Source organism: Gekko japonicus, unplaced genomic scaffold (genome assembly GCF_001447785.1).
Source record: "Gekko japonicus isolate JY-2015 unplaced genomic scaffold, Gekko_japonicus_V1.1 scaffold291, whole genome shotgun sequence".
Taxonomy (NCBI): domain Eukaryota; kingdom Metazoa; phylum Chordata; class Lepidosauria; order Squamata; family Gekkonidae; genus Gekko; species Gekko japonicus.
Window position 1 is genome coordinate 187,434 of NW_015175978.1, and position 20,879 is coordinate 208,312.

General features: G+C 51.8%; 1 protein-coding gene across 1 annotated transcript in view; it reads left to right on the forward strand.

The window, feature by feature from the left end:
• Positions 1-17,825, forward strand: part of CCM2L (cerebral cavernous malformation 2-like) — a 38,545-nt gene extending 20,720 nt beyond the window's left edge. The window contains exons 4-10 of the mRNA XM_015426167.1: positions 875-1,058; positions 2,682-3,220; positions 5,568-5,703; positions 8,486-8,549; positions 12,187-12,334; positions 16,245-16,383; positions 17,357-17,825. Of these exons, the coding sequence (XP_015281653.1) occupies positions 875-1,058; positions 2,682-3,220; positions 5,568-5,703; positions 8,486-8,549; positions 12,187-12,334; positions 16,245-16,383; positions 17,357-17,649 (1,503 nt within the window). The 3' untranslated portion in view covers positions 17,650-17,825. The remainder of the gene's footprint in view (positions 1-874; positions 1,059-2,681; positions 3,221-5,567; positions 5,704-8,485; positions 8,550-12,186; positions 12,335-16,244; positions 16,384-17,356) is intronic.
• Positions 17,826-20,879: the final 3,054 nt, after the last annotated feature.

Here is a 20,879-nt window from a genome sequence, read left to right on the forward strand (position 1 = left end):
CTAGAGATGCCCGGGACTTGCCTGGGTCTTTCTACGGTGCCCTCTCTGTGTCTCCTGGATTGGGAAGGGTGACTTGCCCAGGGCTGAGGGGAGGGGCTGTGGTTCATTGGCAGAGCATCTGCTTGGGACGCAGAGGGCTCCAGGTTCAATCCCCGGCATCTCCAGTTAAAACGATCAGGTAGGAGATGTCAAAGACCTCAGCCTGAGACCCCGGAGAGCCGCTGCCAGTCAGAGTAGGCAATGCTGACCTTGATGGACTGAGGTTCTGATTCAGTATCAGGCAGCTTCATCTGTTCAGGTGCATGGCACAGCGGGAGGAGACGAGATGGCCACACGGCTGGTTGTTCCATTCTGAGTCCCATTCCAGGGACTAGGAATATGACTCCAGTCTTAACGCCTTTTGTTGGGATTCTGAGATTCAAGATCGATGGTCGTTTTGCAAACACAAGAGCCACATTAGTAAAAGAAAAAATATCTTGACTACAAAACAAAATAAAGCATGGGTACGGTACTTTGGATAAAAGAAATAAAACAAAAGGTTACATACTTGCAGTTACTTTCAGTACTAAATGCTAACAGCTACATCTTTCTATCTGTGTTGGCTTCTAGAGGGGAGCTTCCTGTCTGCTTCACACAAAGAGCCATAAACCTTGTGAATACATGAATGCTAGATCAAAGCATTTCCACAAGCAAGTTGTTAGTTGACCAATACAAAGGTCACTTCATTAGGCTAAGCAACTCCCACAAACTTTCCCGCTGTAGAATACATTATGTGACGTAACATCCTGTTTCCTAACAAACAACACTTAACTCTGTAATGACTGAAGTGTAAGCAACTTGAAACTCCAACACCTTTCCTCCGCCTCTCCTGCAGCAACTGAAGGAGCTTCCGCTGAAGACCACCCCAGAGCAGGACAGCATCCTCAGCCTTTCGGCGCGCTGCTTGCTCCTTACCTGGCGGGACAACGAGGAGCTCATCTTGAGAATCCCCACCCATGAAATCGCTGCTGCCTCCTACCTGCGGGACGACGCACTGCACCTCTTGGTGCTCAAAACAGGTCTGGATTGATACAGCCAAGGGAAGCTAGGGTTGCCAAATCCAGCTTGGGAAATTCCTGGAGATTTGGGGAGGAAGAGGAGAACATAAGAGAAGTCATGTTGGATCAGGCCAATGGCCTATCCAGTCCAACGCTCTGTGTCACACAGGGGCAAAAACCCAGGTGCCACTAGGAGGTCCACCAGTAGGTCCAGAACTCCAGAAGCCCTCCCACTGTGGCCCCCCAAGCACCAAGAAGACAGATTATCACTGCCCCAGGTACAAGTACGTAAGAGAAGCCATGTTGGATCAGGCCAATGGCCTATCCAGTCCAACGCTCTGTGTCACACAGGGGCCAAAACCCAGGTGCCACTAGGAGGTCCACCAGTAGGTCCAGAACTCCAGAAGCCCTCCCACTGTGGCCCCCCAAGCACCAAAAAGACAGATTATCACTGCCCCAGGTACAAGTACGTAAGAGAAGCCATGTTGGATCAGGCCAATGGCCTATCCAGTCCAACGCTCTGTGTCACACAGGGGCCAAAACCCAGGTGCCACTAGGAGGTCCACCAGTGGGTCCAGAACTCCAGAAGCCCTCCCACTGTGGCCCCCCAACCACCAAGAAGACAGATTATTACTGCCCCAGGCATAAGAACATAAGAGAAGCCATGTTGGATCAGGCCAATGGCCCATCCAGTCCAACGTTCTGTGTCACACAGGGGCCAAAACCCAGGTGCCACTAGGAGGTCCACCAGTGGGTCCAGAACTCCAGAAGCCCTCCCACTGTGGCCCCCCAACCACCAAGAAGACAGATTATTACTGCCCCAGGCATAAGAACATAAGAGAAGCCATGTTGGATCAGGCCAATGGCCCATCCAGTCCAACGTTCTGTGTCACACAGGGGCCAAAACCCAGGTGCCACTAGGAGGTCCACCAGTGGGTCCAGAACTCCAGAAGCCCTCCCACTGTGGCCCCCCAAGCACCAAGAAGACAGATTATCACTGCCCCAGGCATAAAAACATAAGAGAAGCCAATGTTGGATCAGGCCAATGGCTCATCTAGTCCAACACTCTGTGTCACACAGGGGCCAAAACCCAGGTGCCACTAGGAGGTCCACCAGTGGGTCCAGAACTCCAGAAGCCCTCCCACTGTGGCCCCCCAAGCACCAAGAAGACAGATTATCACTGCCCCAGGCATAAGAACGTAAGAGAAGCCAATGTTGGATCAGGCCAATGGCCCCTCCAGTCCAACACTCTGTGTCACACAGTGGCCAAAACCCAGGTGTCATCAGGAGGTCCACCACTGGGGCCAGAACTCCAGAAGCCCTCCCACTGCTGCCCCTCCAAGCACCAAGAATACCGGATCATGCCAATGGCCCATCCAGTCCAACGCTCTTTGTCAGACAGGGGCTATATCCCAGGTGCCATCAGGAAGTCCACCAGGGAGGTGATTTACCACTGCCTGCCTCCACATAGTGACCCTGGTCAAGTCCAATAGCACTTGAGAGACCAACAGAATTTGGGGGCTATGAGCTTCCAATTATTTGAGCAGCTCCTTTTGACTCTTCATTGGGAAAGGCAGACTTTCACACATTGTCCTCTGGTCCGTAGAGATTACTGATCACTGGTCTTTCCCCCCATATTTCCAGGCTTGGGAGTCGACCCGGTGCCCGCAGGGGGCAGTCTGGACTCTTATCCCGGAAGCACGCAGGAGAAGAAATTCCCCGGGGGGCCCTCTGAAAAGAGGCCGGTGGAGCCCAGGCAGCCGGGGGCCACCACGGAGCGGCGCCACACCATCTGCAGCCTGGACTGGAAAATGTCCCGGGGTGGGCAGGAGGGGAGGCCCAGCGGAGGCGGGGGCAGCCTGGAGAGGAAGCAGGGTGGCGGGAGCTGGGAGAAGAGGCAGGGGGGCGGGGTCAGGCCCTTTGGGAGCTGGGAGCGCCGGCAGACCTACAGCGGGAGCTGGGAGTGCCACCCGGCCGGCAAAGGCGGGGGCAGCTGGGAGTGCCGGCGGGCGGGGAAGCCCGGGGGCAGCTGGGAGCACCGTCAGGCCTACAGCGGGAGCTGGGAGCGAGGCAAGGCCTGCGGCAGCTGGGAGCGGAGGAACACGGGGGACAACCCCCTGGACCCGAAGAAGCCGAGCCCGGAAGCCTACTGCAACCTCGTCATCCTGGCGGTGACTAACAGGGTAAGTCATAGAATCAGGGGATCACAGAGCTGGGAGGGGCCATAGAGGGCATCCAGTCCAACCCCCTGTTCAATGCAGGATCAGCCAAGATCCTGGGGTGTCAAACATGCGGCCCGGGGGCCGGATCAGGCCAATGGCCCATCCAGTCCAGCACTCTGTGTCAAACAGTGGCCAAAACCCAGGTGCCATCAGGAGGTCCACCAGTGGGGCCAGAATGCTGAGGTCTCTCACCTCCACAAGCCCTGCCTTCCCGTCTTCACCCACAAATCTCCAGAAATTTTCCAACCCGAAGATGGCAACCCTACCCATTGGCCAGTACTCCTAACATACGGTTCATCGGCATGAGCCCCTGGATGTGCCCCCCTAGACCATAATTCGCTAGGTTTGCCAACTCAGGTTGGGAAATCCCTGGATATTAAGGGGGTGGATCCGGGGACGGGAAGGTCTTGGGAAGGCGGAGACCTCAGCAGGCTGTAATGCCATAGAGTCCACTTACCAAAGCGTCCACTTTCTCCAGGTGGACTGATCTCCGTAGTCTGGAGATAAGTTGTAATCCTGGGAGATCTCCAGGCCCCACCTGGAGAACTGGCAACCCTATTGTTATATACTGAGATTGAGGCAGTGTTTCTTAAACAACTGATTTCTTTATTCAGCTCAGAACACAGCAACACAACAACAAGACTCATAGAACGATGCAACTTTATGCATTTTAAACCAGGGAAAACCACACACCCCTAGAACAGTAATGTCCAATCAATAACAAGTGCTGGGGGACCAATAGGAGTTGTTCCTGCCAAATGTCAGAAACTGTCCTGATGCCAGGACCCACAGTCAAACGACGGAGCACACGCTTCCAAGAAGGTTATACTTTATTGTCAGTACCATGGGTCATTTTGTAGAAAAAGAGGTGCAGGAGCTCATTAGCATAACTCATTAGTGTAACTCATTTGCATATGCCACACCCCCTGACATCACCGGAAGTGTGTCAGAAGGCAACACCCACCGCTCAGGCACCACTGGACTGTTTTGGATTGCTAGCTATTGGGGGGAGGGGAACGTGCAGATCTGTCCTCGCAGAGGAGGAAGAGCTTGTACCTGAATAAAACTTGGTCTTAAAGGTGCCACTGGACTGTTCTGGGCCGGAGGGTTGGGGGGGCCGCGGCAACTTACCTGGCTGCTTCTTGCTCTGACTGAGGGCTGCTGGGAGCAGGGGGTGGGGCTTGTTGCATGTGCCCGCCCCCTGGGCTCTTTACTGCCGGAGTTCCGCTCCTGTGCGCTCCTGCAGGAAATGACCCCTGGTCAGTACTATGGATGCAGGAATGATATGATGTCCTTATCTGAAGTACACATCTTTGCCCTGCTCAAACAGAGATTAATTGATATTGAGATGCAAGAGCTTAGAGCCTTGGCTTCTGGTAGATGCTCCCCTTTAAGATGGGCACGTTTTCCGATCATCAACACCCCTGCACAATACTTATCGGATTTGACTTCTCCACAGCTGCGCTTTAACGTGCTGGCCCGCTTTAACGTGCTCCCCTCTGCGGTTTTAGCAGGAAGATTTAAGAAAATCCCCTACTCTGTTAGGTTTTGTGATTGTGATTCAGAGGAGATTGAAACAATCGAACACGTATTCCTCCACTGTAGTTTGTATGATGACATTCGGGCAGTCTATCTAGAAGCCATACTTAAGAAAGATGTCAAACAATCAGATGACAGAATGTTGTACCGTTTATTGGCTTCACAAAATACAGTGGTTATTGAAGCGGTGGCTAATTTCTGTAACTGCCTTATAATGAGGAAGCTATGTGTTAAATCAATGAACTGAAGGGTGACTGTTTATGACTCTGATCCATGCCAATAAAGGTTTTGAATTGAATTGACTGGATGGGCCACTGTCCTGATCTAACATGGCTTCTCTTATGTTCTTGTGTCCGGGGCAGTGATGCTCTGTATTCTTGGGCGCTTAGGGGGGGAACAGTGGGAGGGCTTCTGGAGTCCTGGGGGGCCCCCCGGCCCGGGGGGGGGGGGGAATGAATAATAGGCGTCTCAACATAGCCGAGGCTGGGAAGCGAGGGGAAAAGAATGTGGCATCACAATGTACACAGCTCATGCAGGCAAACCTTAGGCTATAAACAATATGGCAGCGGCGCTGACACCTGATTGGTCTGTCTCCCGACACTGACCAATCCAGTTGCAGATTTCAGGATACCAGGAGTCAATGGAGCTTGTGGCTGAAGCTCCAGCTAGTTTACTTTAAGCAATGTAATGAAGCAAATACATAACACCTATGGTTGCAGTAAAGCAGTTCCCAGAGGGGTCTGACTGCTCTTTTCTTCCCGGGGTCCAGGACACAGCCGAGGAGTCCTGCGCTCTCATCTGCCAGGTTTTCCAGATCATCTACGGGGACCAGACCATTGAGTGTGTGGACCGGGCCGGCTACCATTACACATCCACTCCAAAGCGTCCTTGGTTGTCCAGCCGCAGTGAGTACACCTGTGACTGTGAAGCAGACATATATTGACCCTAAGTGGGGGTCCCCAACTTTTTTGAGCCTGTGGGCATCTTCAGAATTCTAAGACAGGATGTAGATCCAGATGGACTCAAAATGATCTAGATAGGCCGGAGTAGTGGGCTGAGACAAAGAAAATGAATTGCAATAGAGAGAAGTGCAAAGTCCTACACTTAGGCATGAAAAAATCAAAGGCACAGATATAGAATGGGAGGGACTTGGCTTGACAGCAGCACATGTGAAAGGGATCTAGGTGTTCTGGTTGATCACAAGCTAAACATGAGCCTGCAGTGCGATGTGGCTGCGAAGAAAGCTAATGCAATCTTGGGATGCATTAACAGAAGCCTTGTGTCCAGATCACAGGAGGTGGCCGTTCCGCTCTGTCCTGCGATGGTCAGGCCTCACCTGGAGTACCGTGTCCACGTTTGGGCACCACGTTTTAGGAAGGATGCTGACAAACTTGAGCGTGTCCAGAAGAGGGCAACCAGGATGGCGAGAGGGTTGGAATCCAAGTCTTACGAGGAAAGGCTGAAAGAGTTGGGTCTGTTTAGCCTGAGAAAGAGAAGTGGAAAGGGGGAAGGGGACATTATTGCAGTCTTCCAATATTTGAAGGGCCGTCATGTAGAAGATGGAGCGGATCTATTCTCTCTTGCTCCGGATTGTAAGGCTAGATCTAATGGGTGGAAATTACAAGGGAGTCAATAACTATCAGGAGAAACTTCCTGACTGTCAGAGTGGTTGAGCAGTGGAACAGTCTGCCTCGAGAGGTGGTGGGTGCTCCTTCGCTGGACGTTTTCAAGCGGAGGCTGGACAACCCTCTTTTGGGTATGTTGTAGGGCTCTCTTTCGGCTATACTCCTGCAGAGTGCAGGGGGTTGGACTAGATGACCTGCAAGGTCCCTTCCAACTCTAACATTCTATGATTCTATGATGTTTCCCCACGTAGCCACTCAGTATCAGCAACACCTGGAAATTATCATTGTGGCAGGTGTTCTGTATGTCCACTAGTTTGGGAAACAGCATGATTAGATTTTCCAGAATTAAAGGTACATATACAACTGAAACAATTTACAAACTGTGCAACAAAAAGAGTAGCGTATCTCATATAATGTCCATGTCCTAAATATTATGTAGGGACCTCTACACGAGCGATCAGGATGCAGATTATAGAACATGGCAAACCTTGACAGCATAATAAAACGTCCAGACATCATCCTGCCAACAAAAGCCCGTATGGTTAAAGCAATGGTTTCCCCAGTAGTAATGTATGGCTGCGAGAGTTGGACCATAAGGCCGAGTGCCGAAGAATAGATGTTTTCGAATTATGGTGCTGGAGAAGACTCTTGAGAGTCCCTTGGACTGCAAGGAGATCGAATCGGTCAATCCTAAAAGAAATCAACCCTGACTGTTCCCTGGAAGGCCAGATACTGAAGCTGAAGTTCAAATACTTCGGCCACCCAATGAGAAGGGAGCACTCCCTGGAGAAGACCCTGATGCTGGGAAAGGTTGAAGGTCAAAGAAGAAGGGGATGGCAAAGGCTGAGATGGTCAGACAGTGTCACAGATGCAACGAACATGAAGTTGAGCGAACTCCAGAGCACAATGGAAGAAGAAGAAGAGGAGGAGGAGGAGATTGGATTTATACCCCGCCCTTCACTACCCAAGGGAGTCTCAGAGCGACCTACAAACTCCTGGGCCTGAGGAGGGCAGGGTTTCAGAAGGGGAGAGATCTCAGTAGGGTATTAATGCCATGGTGTGTGCCCTTTAAAGCAGCCATTTCCCCTGTGCCCTAGAGGAGAGGTGATTAGCTTTATACCCCATGGCCTTTCACTATCCAAAGGAGTCTCAGAGTGGTCTACAATCTCCTTTCCCTTCCCCTCCCCACAACAGACACCCTGTGAGGTAGGTGGGGCTGAGAGAGCTCTCCTGAGAACTGCTCGTGAGAGAGCAGCTCTGAGAGAACTTGTGATTGACCCAAGGTCACACCAGCAGCTGCAAGTGGAAGAGTGGGGAATCAAACCCAGTTCTCCCAGATTAGAGTCCGCGCTCCTAACCACTACACCAAACAGGAGGGCCTGGCGTGAGGTGGTCCGTGGGGCCGCGGAGAGTCGGACTCAACCGCGCAACTGAACAACAACAAATTGTCAGTTGCCTGGTAATGTCATTCGGCATCTGAAATCACTCCATTCCAGAATGTGGGGACCTGTGTGAAGTTGTCGGCGTTACAAAAAGGGCCGTGATGCACAGTCACGATCACATGCTGCTCAGCGGCTCAAAACTTTACTGTAAAGAAAACAACCTGTCCCGACTGTTCCTGTGGAGGAAAGTCGTCCTGTCTCAAAAACCTAGGGTGGCCAGCCTCCAGGTGGGACCTGGAGATCTCCAGGTTTTACAACTGGTCTCCAGACGACAGAGAGCAGCTCCCCTGGAGAAAATGGCTACTGTGAAGGGTGGACTCCGTGGCATTGGACCATGCTGAGGCCCCTCCCCTCCCCAAACCCCTCCCTCTCCTGGCTCCACCCCCAAAGTCTCCAGGTATTTCCCAACCCAGACCTGGTAACTCTACAACCAGCCCAAACCTGGGGTTGATGGGGGAAGTATTTCAAGCAGGTGGCTGACCACAAGTTGGGTGATGGTTTTTGCTTTGCTGTCGATGGAGAACAGGGCTCTTGGAAGGGCGCCGGTGGGTGGGCAGAACAGAGGCCTTGTTGGTGCATCTGTTTATTCTCATCCTTCCCTCCTGCCTTGTCGTTCCCAGGCGAGAGCTGCCGGACAGATGGGACATACGCCTACGACGCCGATTTCAGCTGCTGCAGCTCCTTGTAAGTCCCGCCAGGAACAAACGGCGCGTCTGCACTGCACAGTGACTGGACGGGTTTCAACCATCACGGCCTCCTTGCCAAAGGCAGCCTGGCAGGTGTCGCTCTGGGAAGAGCTGGGGGACTCTTGCAGCGTTCTCGGCAGCCTGATGACACTACAATTCCCACAGTCCCCCGGGATAAATCAGAACCTGTGTTAAGCTTGTAGCACCCTGTGTTGGATGGCCCAGGCTAGAAGAAGAGGAAGAAGAGAAGAGATTGGATTTATACCCCGCCCTTCACTTGGAGTCTCAGAGTGGCTTACAAACTCCTTTCCCTTCCCCTCCCCACAACAGACACCCTGTGAGGTAGGTGGGGCTGAGAGAGCTCTGACACAAACTGCTCTTTTTCAAGGACAGCTGTGCCAGAGCTTGTGACTGACCCAAGGTCACATCAGCAGGTGCAAGTGGAGGAGTGGGGAATCAAACCCGGTTCTCCCAGATTAGAAGAAGAAGAAGAGATTGGATTTACACCCCGCCCTTCACTTGGAGTCTCAGAGCGGCTTACAAACTCCCTTCCCCTCCCCACAACAGACACCCTGTGAGGTGGGTGGGGCTGAGAGAGCTCTGACACAAACTGCTCTTTTTCAAGGACAGCTGTGCCAGAGCTTGTGACTGACCCAAGGTCATCCAGCCAGGTGCAAGTGGAGGAGTGGGGAATCAAACCCGGTTCCCCCAGATTAGAGTCCGTGCACTTAACCACTACACCAAACTGACTAGCCCAGTCTTGTCAGATCTTGGAAGCTAAGCAGGGTCGGCCCTGGTTAGTGCTCGGATGGGAGACCTCTAAGGAACGCCAGGATCATGACGTAGAGGCAGGCAAGGGCAAAACCACCTCTGAATGTGTATTCTCTTGAAAACTCCAAGGGGTTGGCCACATCTCAATAGCACCTTCCAGCACCACCCAGTAGTTAATTAATTGCTTGCATTAGTTGTAAATGTTGGGGGGGAAATGGCAAAATAATTTAATATTCAGAGATTGCAATGGATCTTTGCTTCACTGGAGGCATTTTCTTCTATGTAAGAATCTTTCTTTCTAAGGGAAGAGTTCACAGGGAATCTACAAAACAACAAAGACACCTAAGACCACATCTTTACACTTTGACCACAGGGTCTACAACAATGGAGATTGTTCTTCTTCTTGACCCCTAGAAAGACACCTAAGACCACATCTTTACACTTTGACCACAGGGTCTACAACAATGGAGATTGTTCTTCTTGGCCCCTAGAAGGAAATCACCTGGCTGCATTAACCAATGATTGTTAGTAAATAGGCGTCAGTTTCCCGGGCTTTCTTCCCATTGGCTTTCTGCCAGGTTTCCTTCCAGGTCAGTCTAAACAACAGCACACAAGGTAAACACACATTAACCCTATGCTGACTGAATTTTAGATCTTGCAACACACATATTTCCAACAGTAAAAACCCGTTTCTTCTATTAAAAAAGCACCCCTAAATAATCAGAAACCCTTTCTTTTTTTAAAAAAAGTACCATCATCTCTACTGCAACATCTAAGAGAAGAAGAAGAGATTGGATTTATACCCTGCCCTTCACTACCCAAAGGTGTCTCAGAGCGGCTTACAAACTCCTTTCCCTTCCCCTCCCCACAACAGACACCCTGTGAGGTAGGTGAGACTGAGAGAGCTCGGACAGAAACTGCTCTTTTTCAAGAACAGCTCTTCTCAGAACTATGGCTTGCCCAAGGTCATCCATCCAGGTGCAAGTGGAGGAGTGGGGAACCAAACCCAGTTCTCCCAGATTAGAGTCCACTCAGTGGCAGAGAAGAAAAAGAAGAGATTGGATTCATACCCCGCCCTTCACAACCCAGAGGAGTCTCAAAGCGGCTTACAAACTCCTGTCCCTCCCCCTCCCCACAACAGACACCCTGGGAGGTAGGCGGGGCTGAGAGAGCTCTGACAGAAACTGCTGTTTTTCAAGAACAGCTCTGAGAGAACTTGTGATGGACCCAAGGTCACACCAGCGGCTGCATGTGGAGGAGCCAGGACTCAAACCCGGTTCTCCCAGACTAGAGTCCGCACTCCTAACCACTACACCAAACTGGCCGCCCTAGCTTGTTTTTGCCCGTTTCGACTGGCACTGGCTCTGCAGGGTATCCAAGGAGGGTCTGTCCCAACATCTGTTCCTAGGGTTGCCAGCTCAGGGTTGGGAAAGTCCTGGAGATTTTGGGGTGGAGCCTGAGGAGGGCGGGGTTTGGGGAGGGGAGGGGCCTCTTCAGATGTTGTCATACAGTCATAATTACAGTCCACCCTCCAAAGCAGCCATTTCCTCCAAGGGAACTGAACTCTGTTGCCTGGAGATCAATAGTAATTCAGGGATGTCCCCTGGTGACACCTGGAAGTTATTACCGTTGCCAGTAACCTCAGTTATTACAGTTGTCAACTTTGGTTTGGGAAATTCCTGGAGATTTGGGCCTGAGGAGGGCAGGGTTTCAGAAGGGGAGAGATCTCAGTAGGGTATTAATGCCATGGTGTGCGCCCTTTAAAGCAGCCATTTTCCATGTGCCCTAGAGGAGAGGAGATTAGCTTTATATCCCATGGCCTTTCACTACCCAAAGGAGTCTCAGAGTGGTCTACAATTCCCTTTCCCTTCCCCTCCCCGCAACAGACACCCTGTGAGGTAGGTGGGGCGGAGAGAGCTCTCTTGAGGACTGTTCTTGAGAGAACAGCTCTGAGAGAACTTGTGACTGACCCAGGGTCACACCAGCAGCTGCATGTGGAGGAGCGGGGAATCAAACCCGGTTCTCCCAGATCAGAGTTCGCGCACTTCACCACTACACCAAACTGGCTCCGCCCAAGAAGAGGAGAAGAGATTGGATTTATACCCCGCCCTTCACTATCCAAAGGAGTCTCAGAGTGGCTTAAATTTCCTTTCCCTTCCCCTCCCCACAACAGACACCCTGTGAGCAATGTTCCCTCTAAGCTATGGAGCCCTGTGAGCAAAAAATCTACTTTGTGAGCTATTGGCATTAAAGTTGTGAGCAGGAGATTTTGGCTGCTGCATAAATTAGTTTGCTCTGGAGCCCTCCTTCGTAAGCTAAGACAAAAATGTGTGAGCCGGAGGCTAAAAAACTGTGAGCTAGCTCTAACTAACTCATCTTAGAGGGAACCCTGCCTGTGAGGCAGGTGGGGCGGAGAGAGCTCTTTCGAGGACTGCTCTTGGGAGAACAGCTCCGAGAGAACTTGTGACTGACCCAAGGTCACACCAGCAGCTGCATGTAGAGGTGTGGGGAATCAAATCTGGTTCTCCTAGATTAGAGTCCATGCTCCTAACCACTACACCAGTTGTAATCCTGGGACGTCTCCTGGTCTCAACTGGAGGTTTGCAACCCTACGAGTTACCCAAGGTTATCTTTGATTGGAGACATTGGGGCTCAAACTCAGGACTGTCTGCATACACAGCAGATGCTGAACTGCTGGTCTCCAGGCCCTTGTCCTTCCCAAACCAGAGGGAGCAAATTCCCACGATCCCTCCGGCATCTCAGCTTCGAGAAATGAAGCCATGAGGAGGCAGCTTCCCGTTAGCCAAAATGGATGCCAGGCTAGATCTGGGCACCGTTGCTCACCCTCTTCCTTCTTCGCACAGTGACGGCTCCCACGAAACCTTTGAGGCCTACCGCAGCGGCGGTTCTTCCCCCTCATTTCGCCAGTCGCACCACAGCCTCGCGACAGCCTGCAGCGGGAGCGACCAAAGCAGCACTGGGCTGGAACAGCTGCAGGAGTACATGATCACGGTGAGTCGGAGGGCGGCGGGGCGGCATTGGTACATGCACAAACATGTTTGTGACTTCCCTTGGTAGTAATTTGCTTTGGGTCACTCACTTGGCGTGAATATAACGCATTTCAAACATTATCTCAGCCGTCAGTCGAGCACCCTTGTAAGATGACGATGATGATTATATTGTCACAGTCAGATATCGGACTAGTAGATGGTGTTCTGCATTTCAAGATCAATCCAAGTTCTTGGGAAGTGCAGATGTATCTTCACAGAATTCTTGCAGTTCCAAGCAACACTGTCTTCTGGAGCTGAGCTGGTGTTATTTGCTTAAAGCCCAGAATGTCCAGACAACTGGCACGATGATAAACCTTCGTCTCCCAGAGACACTCTAACTCTATTTGTAGGTCTTGGTATTTCATGGTCTTCTCCTGTTCTTCCTTTTCTATTCTGCTGTCTCCTAGGATTGCAATGTCTATGATCTAAACCCTATTTCTCATTCCCCCCCGCTTCAATTTTGATATCAAGGGTGTTATGCTCCAGAGGTTTATCTGTTTGTAACTGGAAGTTCCAAAGAATCTTTCTCTCATTCTCCATGATCTTGTTTGGTTTGTGCTCCCATGAATTTCTGACGGATGGTAAGCCATATGAACTTCCACAAATTATTATGAAGTTTGTTACGTATTAAACTCCACGCCGAGTCGAGACGTAAGTAACAGTGAAATCAGCTTTATTAATAACAGGAACATCAGAAGAACACACAACAACACAACAGTGGAGCATAGCTCCCTTTTAAACTATTCCGGGCTGGTGTAGCCACGCCCTAGAATAGTTAAGGACCAATAGTATTGTAAAGATAACAACCAATCAGGTTTGTTCCCTCCAGCACAGTTCTCTGACTTCTGATTGGTTCCAATTACACATTAGCCAATAGGATTGTTCCAGCTTAGAATCCTGGCTAAGGTCTCAAGCTTAACATGTAAGTTAATACAGTGAAGACATAACAAAGTTTGTGGCGGTTCATGAAGAAAAATAGTTCAGCTGTTTGGTTTCAATGACTCGAAGCCATTGAAACCACTGCTTTCAGCTCCCAGTAGAAAGCAGGGGGCTAAACTTTAAATGGCTCACGAACCGATGCAAACCAGTTAGTTTCCCGAACCGGAGTATCAGTTCGTGGTTCAGCCACGAACTGAACTGCAAAAATGTGGTTTGTGCCCATCCCTACACAGAACTATTGTGGCTCCTGCACATGTTCATAACAATCAGGGAAGGCAGCTCTTGTTGGTTGTACTATTCCAGACTGCTGCGGGGGGAGGCTTGTGTTTGAATGCTCCCCACGTACCAGCTTGGTTCAACACTGGGGAACTGTGCTCTAATTCCTGCCATATTGCAGAAATTCCATACGGTGTTGTGCACAATCTGCCGTTTTCCCATTCCTTCAGAGCTGTGTTTCTGCTTTTCCCTTTTAGCTCATATTCTGTGATAATTGGGCAACACGAAAGTGCACCCTTGGTTGTGTGGATGACTGCTTTTGTGCAGTACTCTGTGATAGCTGCCCCTTTCCAGCTCTGGGGGAGGTGTAACCAAGAGGCCGTTCTCTCCATGATCTGTTTGATGGGGAGGGGCTGTGGCTCAGTGGAAGAGCCCCTGCCAGTTTGGTGTCGTGGTTAAGTGCACGGACTCTAATCTCGGAGAACTGGGTTTGCTTCCCTCCTCCTCCACTTGCACCTGGCTGGATGACCTTGGGCAAGCCACAGTTCTTTCAGAGCTGTTCTCTCAGCCCGACCGACCTCACAGGGTGTCTGTTGTGGGGAGGGGAAGGGAAAGGAGTATATAAGCCACTCTGAGACTCCTTGGGGTAGTGAAGGGCGGAGTATAAATCCAATCTCTTCTTCTTCTTCTTAAGTGCACGGACTCTAATCTCGGAGAACTGGGTTTGCTTCCCTCCTCCTCCACTTGCACCTGGCTGGATGACCTTGGGCAAGCCACAGTTCTTTCAGAGCTGTTCTCTCAGCCCGACCGACCTCACAGGGTGTCTGTTGTGGGGAGGGGAAGGGAAAGGAGTATATAAGCCACTCTGAGACTCCTTGGGGTAGTGAAGGGCGGAGTATAAATCCAATCTCTTCTTCTTTTTCTCTGCTTGGCATGCAGAAGGTCCCAGGTTCAATCCCCAGCACCTCCAGTTAAAGGAACAGGAAGCAGGTGATGAGAAAGACCTCTGCCTGAGACCCTGGGGAGCCGCTGCCAGTCTGAGTAGGCAATACTGACCTTGATGGCCTGATGGCCTGATTCAGTAGAAGGCAGCTTCATGTGTTCATTTGTGCTTTCCCATTCATTGGGAGGTCCTCCTCCAAGCTGTTCAGGAACTGCTGCCTCCAATGCCATTTTGATCAACCCACTTCTGAACTGGTGCCATGATGTCAAAGGATTGGCACTAATTGAGATGTTGCTTTGGAAAGTCCACAAGGGAGGCAGGGGGCTTTTCTTAGGGTTGCCAGCTGTGGGGAGCCAGTTTGGTGTCGTGGTTAAGTGCGCGGACTCTAATCTGGGAGAACCGGGTTTGATTCCCCACTCCTCCACTTTCACCTGGCTGGATGACCTTGGGCAAGCCATAGTTCTGTCAGAGCTGTCCTTGAAAAAGAGCAGTTTGTGTCAGAGCTCTCTCAGCCCCGCCTACCTCACAGGGTGTCTGTTGTGGGGAGGGGAAGGGAAAGGAGTTTGTAAGCCGCTCTGAGACTCCTTTGGGTAGTGAAGGGCGGGGTATAAATCCAATTTCTTCTTCTTCAGTGCGCGGACTCTAATCTGGGAGAACCGGGTTTGATTCCCCACTCCTCCACTTTCACCTGGCTGGATGACCTTGGGCAAGCCATAGTTCTGACAAGAGCTGTCCTTGAAAAATAGCCCTTTCTGTCAGAGCTCTTTCAGCCCCACCTACCTCACAGGGTGTCTGCTGTGGGGAGGGGAAGGGAAAGGAGTTTGTAAGCCACTCCGAGACAACTTTGGGTAGTGCAGGGCGGGGTATAAATCCAATCTCTTCTTCTTCTTCTGCTTAAATGCGCGGACTCTAATCTGGGAGAACCAGATTTGATTCCCCACTCCTCCACTTGCATCTGGCTGGATGACCTTGGGCAAGCCGTGGGCCTGATACGAGGTGTTCTTGAAAAAGAGCAGTTTCTGTCAAGAGCTCTCTCAGCCCCAACTGCCTCTCAGGGTGTCTGCTGTGGGGAGGGGAAGGGAAAGGAGTTTGTAAGCTGCTCTGAGACACCTTTGGGTAGTGAAGGGCGGGGGATAAATCCAATCTCCTCCTCCTCCTCTTCTTCTTCTTAGAATCCTGGAGTTGGAAGGGACCTCCGAGGTAATCTAGTCCAACCCCCTGCACAAGGCAGGAAATCACAAATACCTCCCTCCACACACACACCGTGACTCCTGCTCCATGCCCATAAGGTGACCAAAAAAACCCCCCTCTGGGATCTCCAGCCAAACTCTGGAAGATCTAGAGACCAATGGCGCCAAGGTGGAAATCTCCGCACAAGGATAAATACTGTGTTATGTTTTAATCTATGCTGTTCTTAAACTATCTTCATTGCATTATATTTAATATGTATTGAATTTTTTGATATGTTCCAGATATTGTGTTTGTGATCCGCCCTGAGCCCGCTTGCGGGAAGGGCAGAGGGCATACATACATACATACATACATACATACATAAAACTGGCCTGGAGAAAAATTGCTTCCTGACCCCAAAGGGGCGACCAGCATTTCCCTCCAAACAGCCATTTTCTCCGTGGAACTGAAGTCTGTAGTCTGGAGACTAGTTGTGATTCCGGAAGATCTCCAGCCGCCATCTGGAGCTTGGCAACCCTACAGCCCCCTGCTTCTGGCTTTTGACACCCTGTCTTTTAACCTTCCTCTCCCTCTCTGCTCACAGCTGAGAAACAAGCTGACCCCACAGGAAATCCAGCAGTTTGCCTTGTTGCTCCGCGAATACCGGATGGGCCTGGCGGTTGAGGCCTATTGCGCCGGCCTTCTCCAGCTCTACGGAGACAAGCGGAAGTTCCTTCTCTTGGGTAAACACACAGAATCTCCTGGGGGGCGGGAGGGAGCAGCCTCCTTGTGCCAGGTCAGCCCCATGCACAGAAGGCGGAGACGGGCACAAAATGGCCGCCACAACTCACCCTCAGTCACCCAGTGAAGATCCTCATGCCGTGGTGGCAGCTGCCGCCAAAGCAACATTTTTTAAAAAATCTGCACTGCCAATCAACTCTCCAGTGGCCAATCAGAAGCCTTGCTGGGCTACAGTCCCACCTGGTCCCACCCACTTTGTAAAAACACTTGGTGGGCACCAGGAACGGTATCAGCCAGTTTGGTGTAGTGGTTAAGAGCAGCGGACTCTAATCTGAGAGAACCGGGTTTGACTCCCCACTCCTCCATATGCAGCTGTCGGGTGACCTTGGGCAAGCCACAGTTCTCTCAGAGCTGTTCTCTCACAAGTAGTTCTGGAAAAAGCTCTCAGCCCCACCTACCCCACAGTCTTAAAGGTGCCACTGGACTGTTTTGGACCGGGGCTCGGGGGGGGGGGCTCTGCAGCTTACCTGGCTGCTTCTTTCTCTGACTGAGGGTTTGGTGTAGTGGTTAAGTGCGCGGACTCTAATCTGGGAGAACCGGGTTTGATTCCCCACTCCTCCACTTGCACCTGCTGATGTGACCTTGGGTCAGTCACAAGCTCTGGCACAGCTGTTCCTGAAAGAGCAGTTTGTGTCAGAGCTCTCTCAGCCCCACCCACCTCACAGGGTGTCTGTTGTGGGGAGGGGAGGGGAAAGGAGTTTGTAAGCCGCTCTGAGACTCCAAGTGAAGGGCGGGGTATAAATCCAATCTCTTCTTCTTCTGCTGCTGGGAGCAAGGGATGGGGCTTGTTCCATGTGCCCGCCCCCTGGGCTCTTTACTGCCGGAGTTCCGCTCCTGTGCACTCCCGCAGAAAATGACCCCTGCCCCTACCTCTCTTCCTCACCTCTTTCTCCCACCCCGCTCCTTTCTCTCCAGGTATGCGGCCGTTCATTCCCGATCAGGACATTGGCTACTTTGAGAGCTTCCTGGAGAACATCGGCATCCGCGAGGGAGGGATTCTGACGGACAGCTTCGGGCGCATCAAGCGGAGCATGAGCAATACCTCCGCCTCGGCCGTGCGCAGCTACGACAGCTGGTCGCTGCGCTCCGATTCGGAGTCCTTCAACCGCATGATTACGGACATCACCCACGACATCGAGGCCCTGGCACGGAACGAGGAGGACGAGGAGGACGGAGACGATACTGACGACGAAGACAACTATCTGTGAGGACGCAGCCGGGCTAACGAGGCTGTGGAGGGACTGGCGATTGGTCTATGGATCAGTCTACCAAGAAGACCAGTGCTGGAAGAATGGGTCAGTCAGTTGGCCCGTTCTGTATGGGTCAGCGGAGACAAATGCCGCCCCTTCTCCCTATCCATGTACAGACACCTAAGAACATAACGAGAGCCCTGCTGATTCAGACCAGTGGTCCATCTAGTCCAGCATCCTGTCTCACAAAGTGGCCAACCAGTTATTCTGGAGGGCCAACAACAGGGCAGAGAGGCCGAGGCCTTCATAAGAACATCAGAGGAGCCCTGCTGGATCAGACCAGGGGTCCATCCAGTCCAGCCTCCTGCCTCACAAAGGGGCCAATCAGTTCCTCTGGAGGGCCAACAATAGGGCATAGAGGCCGAGGCCTTCATAAGAACATCAGAAGAGCCCTGCTGGACCAGACCAGTGAGCTTCCATCTAGTCCAGCCTCCTGTCTCACACAGGGACCAATCAGTTCCTCTAGAGGGCCAACAACAGGGCAGAGAGGCTGAGGCCTTCATAAGAACACCAGAAGAGCCCTGCTGGATCAGCCCAGTGGTCCATCTAGTCCAGCATCCTGTCTCACACAGCTACCAACTGGTTCCTCTGGAGGGCCAACAACAGGGGTAAGAGGCCGAGGCCTTCACAAGAACATGAGAAGAGCCCTGCTGGATCCGACCATTAAGGGTCAATCTAGTCCAGCATCCTGTCTCACACAGTGGCCAACTGCTTCCTCTGGAGGGCCAGCAACAGGGCAAGTAGGCCGAAGCCTTCCCCTGATCAGAAGAGGACTGCTAGATCAGACCAGTGAGGGTCCCTCTAGTCCAGCATCCTGTCTCACATAGTGGCCAACCAGTTCCTCCAGAGGGCCAAACACAGGGCAAGTAGACCGAAGCCTTCCCCTGATAAGAACATCAGAAGAGGACTGTTGGATCAGACCAGTGAGGGTCCCTCTAGTCCAGCATCCTGTCTCACATAGTGGCCAACCAGTTCCTCCAGAGGGCCAAACACAGGGCAAGTAGACCGAAGCCTTCCCCTGATAAGAACATCAGAAGAGGACTGTTGGATCAGACCAGTGAGGGTCCCTCTAGTCCAGCATCCTGTCTCACATAGTGGCCAACCAGCCTAGGCCTTCCCCTGATGTTGCTGACTGATGTTGCCTCCTGTCTCTGGGATTCAGAGGATTAGTGCTTCTGAAAATGGAGGTTCTCCTCAGTCACCACGGCTAGTAGCCATCGATAGGCTTATCCTCCATGAATCTATCTAATCCCCTTTTAAAGCTGTTTATTCCTGTGGCCATCACAACTTCCTCTGGCAGCAAATTCCACATTTTAATCCCTATCTGTGTAAAGTAGTATTTCCTTTTGTCCGTCCTGAACCTACTGCCCGTCAGCTTCACTGGATGCCCTCGAGTTCTAGTAGTCAGAACATAAGAGGAGCTGCCTTACGCAGAGTAAGACCAGAGTCTCTCGAGGTCACTATGGTCACAAATGAACACATGCAGCAGCCTTATACTGAATCAGACCTTTTGGTCCATCAAAGTCAGTCTTGTCCACTCAGACTGGCAGCGGCTCTCCAGGGTCTCAGGCGGAGGTCTTTCACATCACCCACTGCCAAACCTTTTTTTAAATGAGATGCTATGGATTGAACCTGGGACCTTCTGCATGCCAAGCAGATGTTCCACCACTGAGCCACAGCCCTGGTCTACTCCAACTGGCAGCAGCTTTTCCTAGGGGTCTTCCACATCACTGACTACTTGATCCCCTTTAACTGGAGATGCTGGAGATTGAAACTGGGACCTTCTGCGTACCAAGCAGATGCTCCACCACTGAGATCCAGTTTGGCGTAGTGGTTAAGTGCGCGGACTCTAATCTGGGAGAACCGGGTTTGATTCCCCATTCCTCCACTTGCAGCTGCTGGATGACCTTGGGCAAGCCGTAGTTCTGATAAGAGCTGTTCTTGAAAAAGAGCAGTTTCTGTCAGAGCTCTCTCAGCCTCACCTACCTCACAGGGTGTCTGTTCTTATGTCAGCAAGCTGCCATTCTGTTTTCTGTGACCTCTGTGTACATATCCTTCCCTGTTGCACCCGGCTTGGTTTCTATCATCCTGCTCCTGCGTTGGAATGCAAAAGATAACTGCTGGAGGTTGTGTGGGGGAGAAGATGCTGTAATGCTTGGCTATTGCTTTTCTCATGAGTACTGCACCTGTGTTTTGTCTGATGTTCTGCCTGGTTCCCATGGACTGGGCGCGCAACCGTTCCATTAGCCCGCCAGCGGGAAAGTTATTCATTGGACCTGTATCTCTTTGAAGTTCCTTTATTATGCTTGATCTAACTGTGTATCCCCAGTTCTAACAAAGAACGTGTTTGAGTATGTCGTCAACGCTTTGAAATAAATTTTGCTTTTCTTAAAACGTGGATTTATTCTCGATGCTTGGGGATCCAACATATTGTTAGAACTCTCTTTTTCCTATCGTTCCGAATCTGGCGAGATCATGAGCGGAATTGAGGGAAACCTACCTACCACGGAGGGGGACTCTGGATCGGTCCCACAAACCTCCGCGTCTTTGGTGTTCACGACTGCAGCCTCGTTGGAGGGTGCCGTGGGGGGAGCGATTCCCCGCCTGCCTGCACATCTGTCTTGGCCGCCTCCGACCCCTTCGCAATGGGGTCCGCGGAAGACTCACCAGCAGGATGATTGGACTATGTACAACACCCAGGGCACCCGTGAGGTGTACTCCCGTCGGGGGAGCGGATTACGTGAGAGTCTATTTGACAAGGGATTGTTCCCGGAGCCGGGGGCTACCTCGGAGAAGGGGAGCCCCGAGCGGGACCTCGAGGAGTGGATGTTCGAGCCGTCGGGACCGCGGGGCCACGCAGGAGATGAGGAGGGCACCGGAGTCTTCCCAACGGAAGAGGACTATGACCCACCCCCGGACTACCGCCCTCGGGACCCCATCCCGGAAGAAACCACCGGGGAACGACTAGCAGAACTGGAAGACTCGGTGAGAGACTTGTTGCGGGCATTCCAGGATGTGATGGAAGGTCTGCCGGGAATGATGGACGTTCGAATGGCTAATTTCCTTGACGCACACGCCGCGCAGCAACAAGTTGCTCCTGCACCGGGACTTCCCGCGCCGCCGATGCCTGCTCAACCGCTGACGGGACCACCGCTGCAAGCACCGGGAGTTCCAGCGCAGCAGGTCCC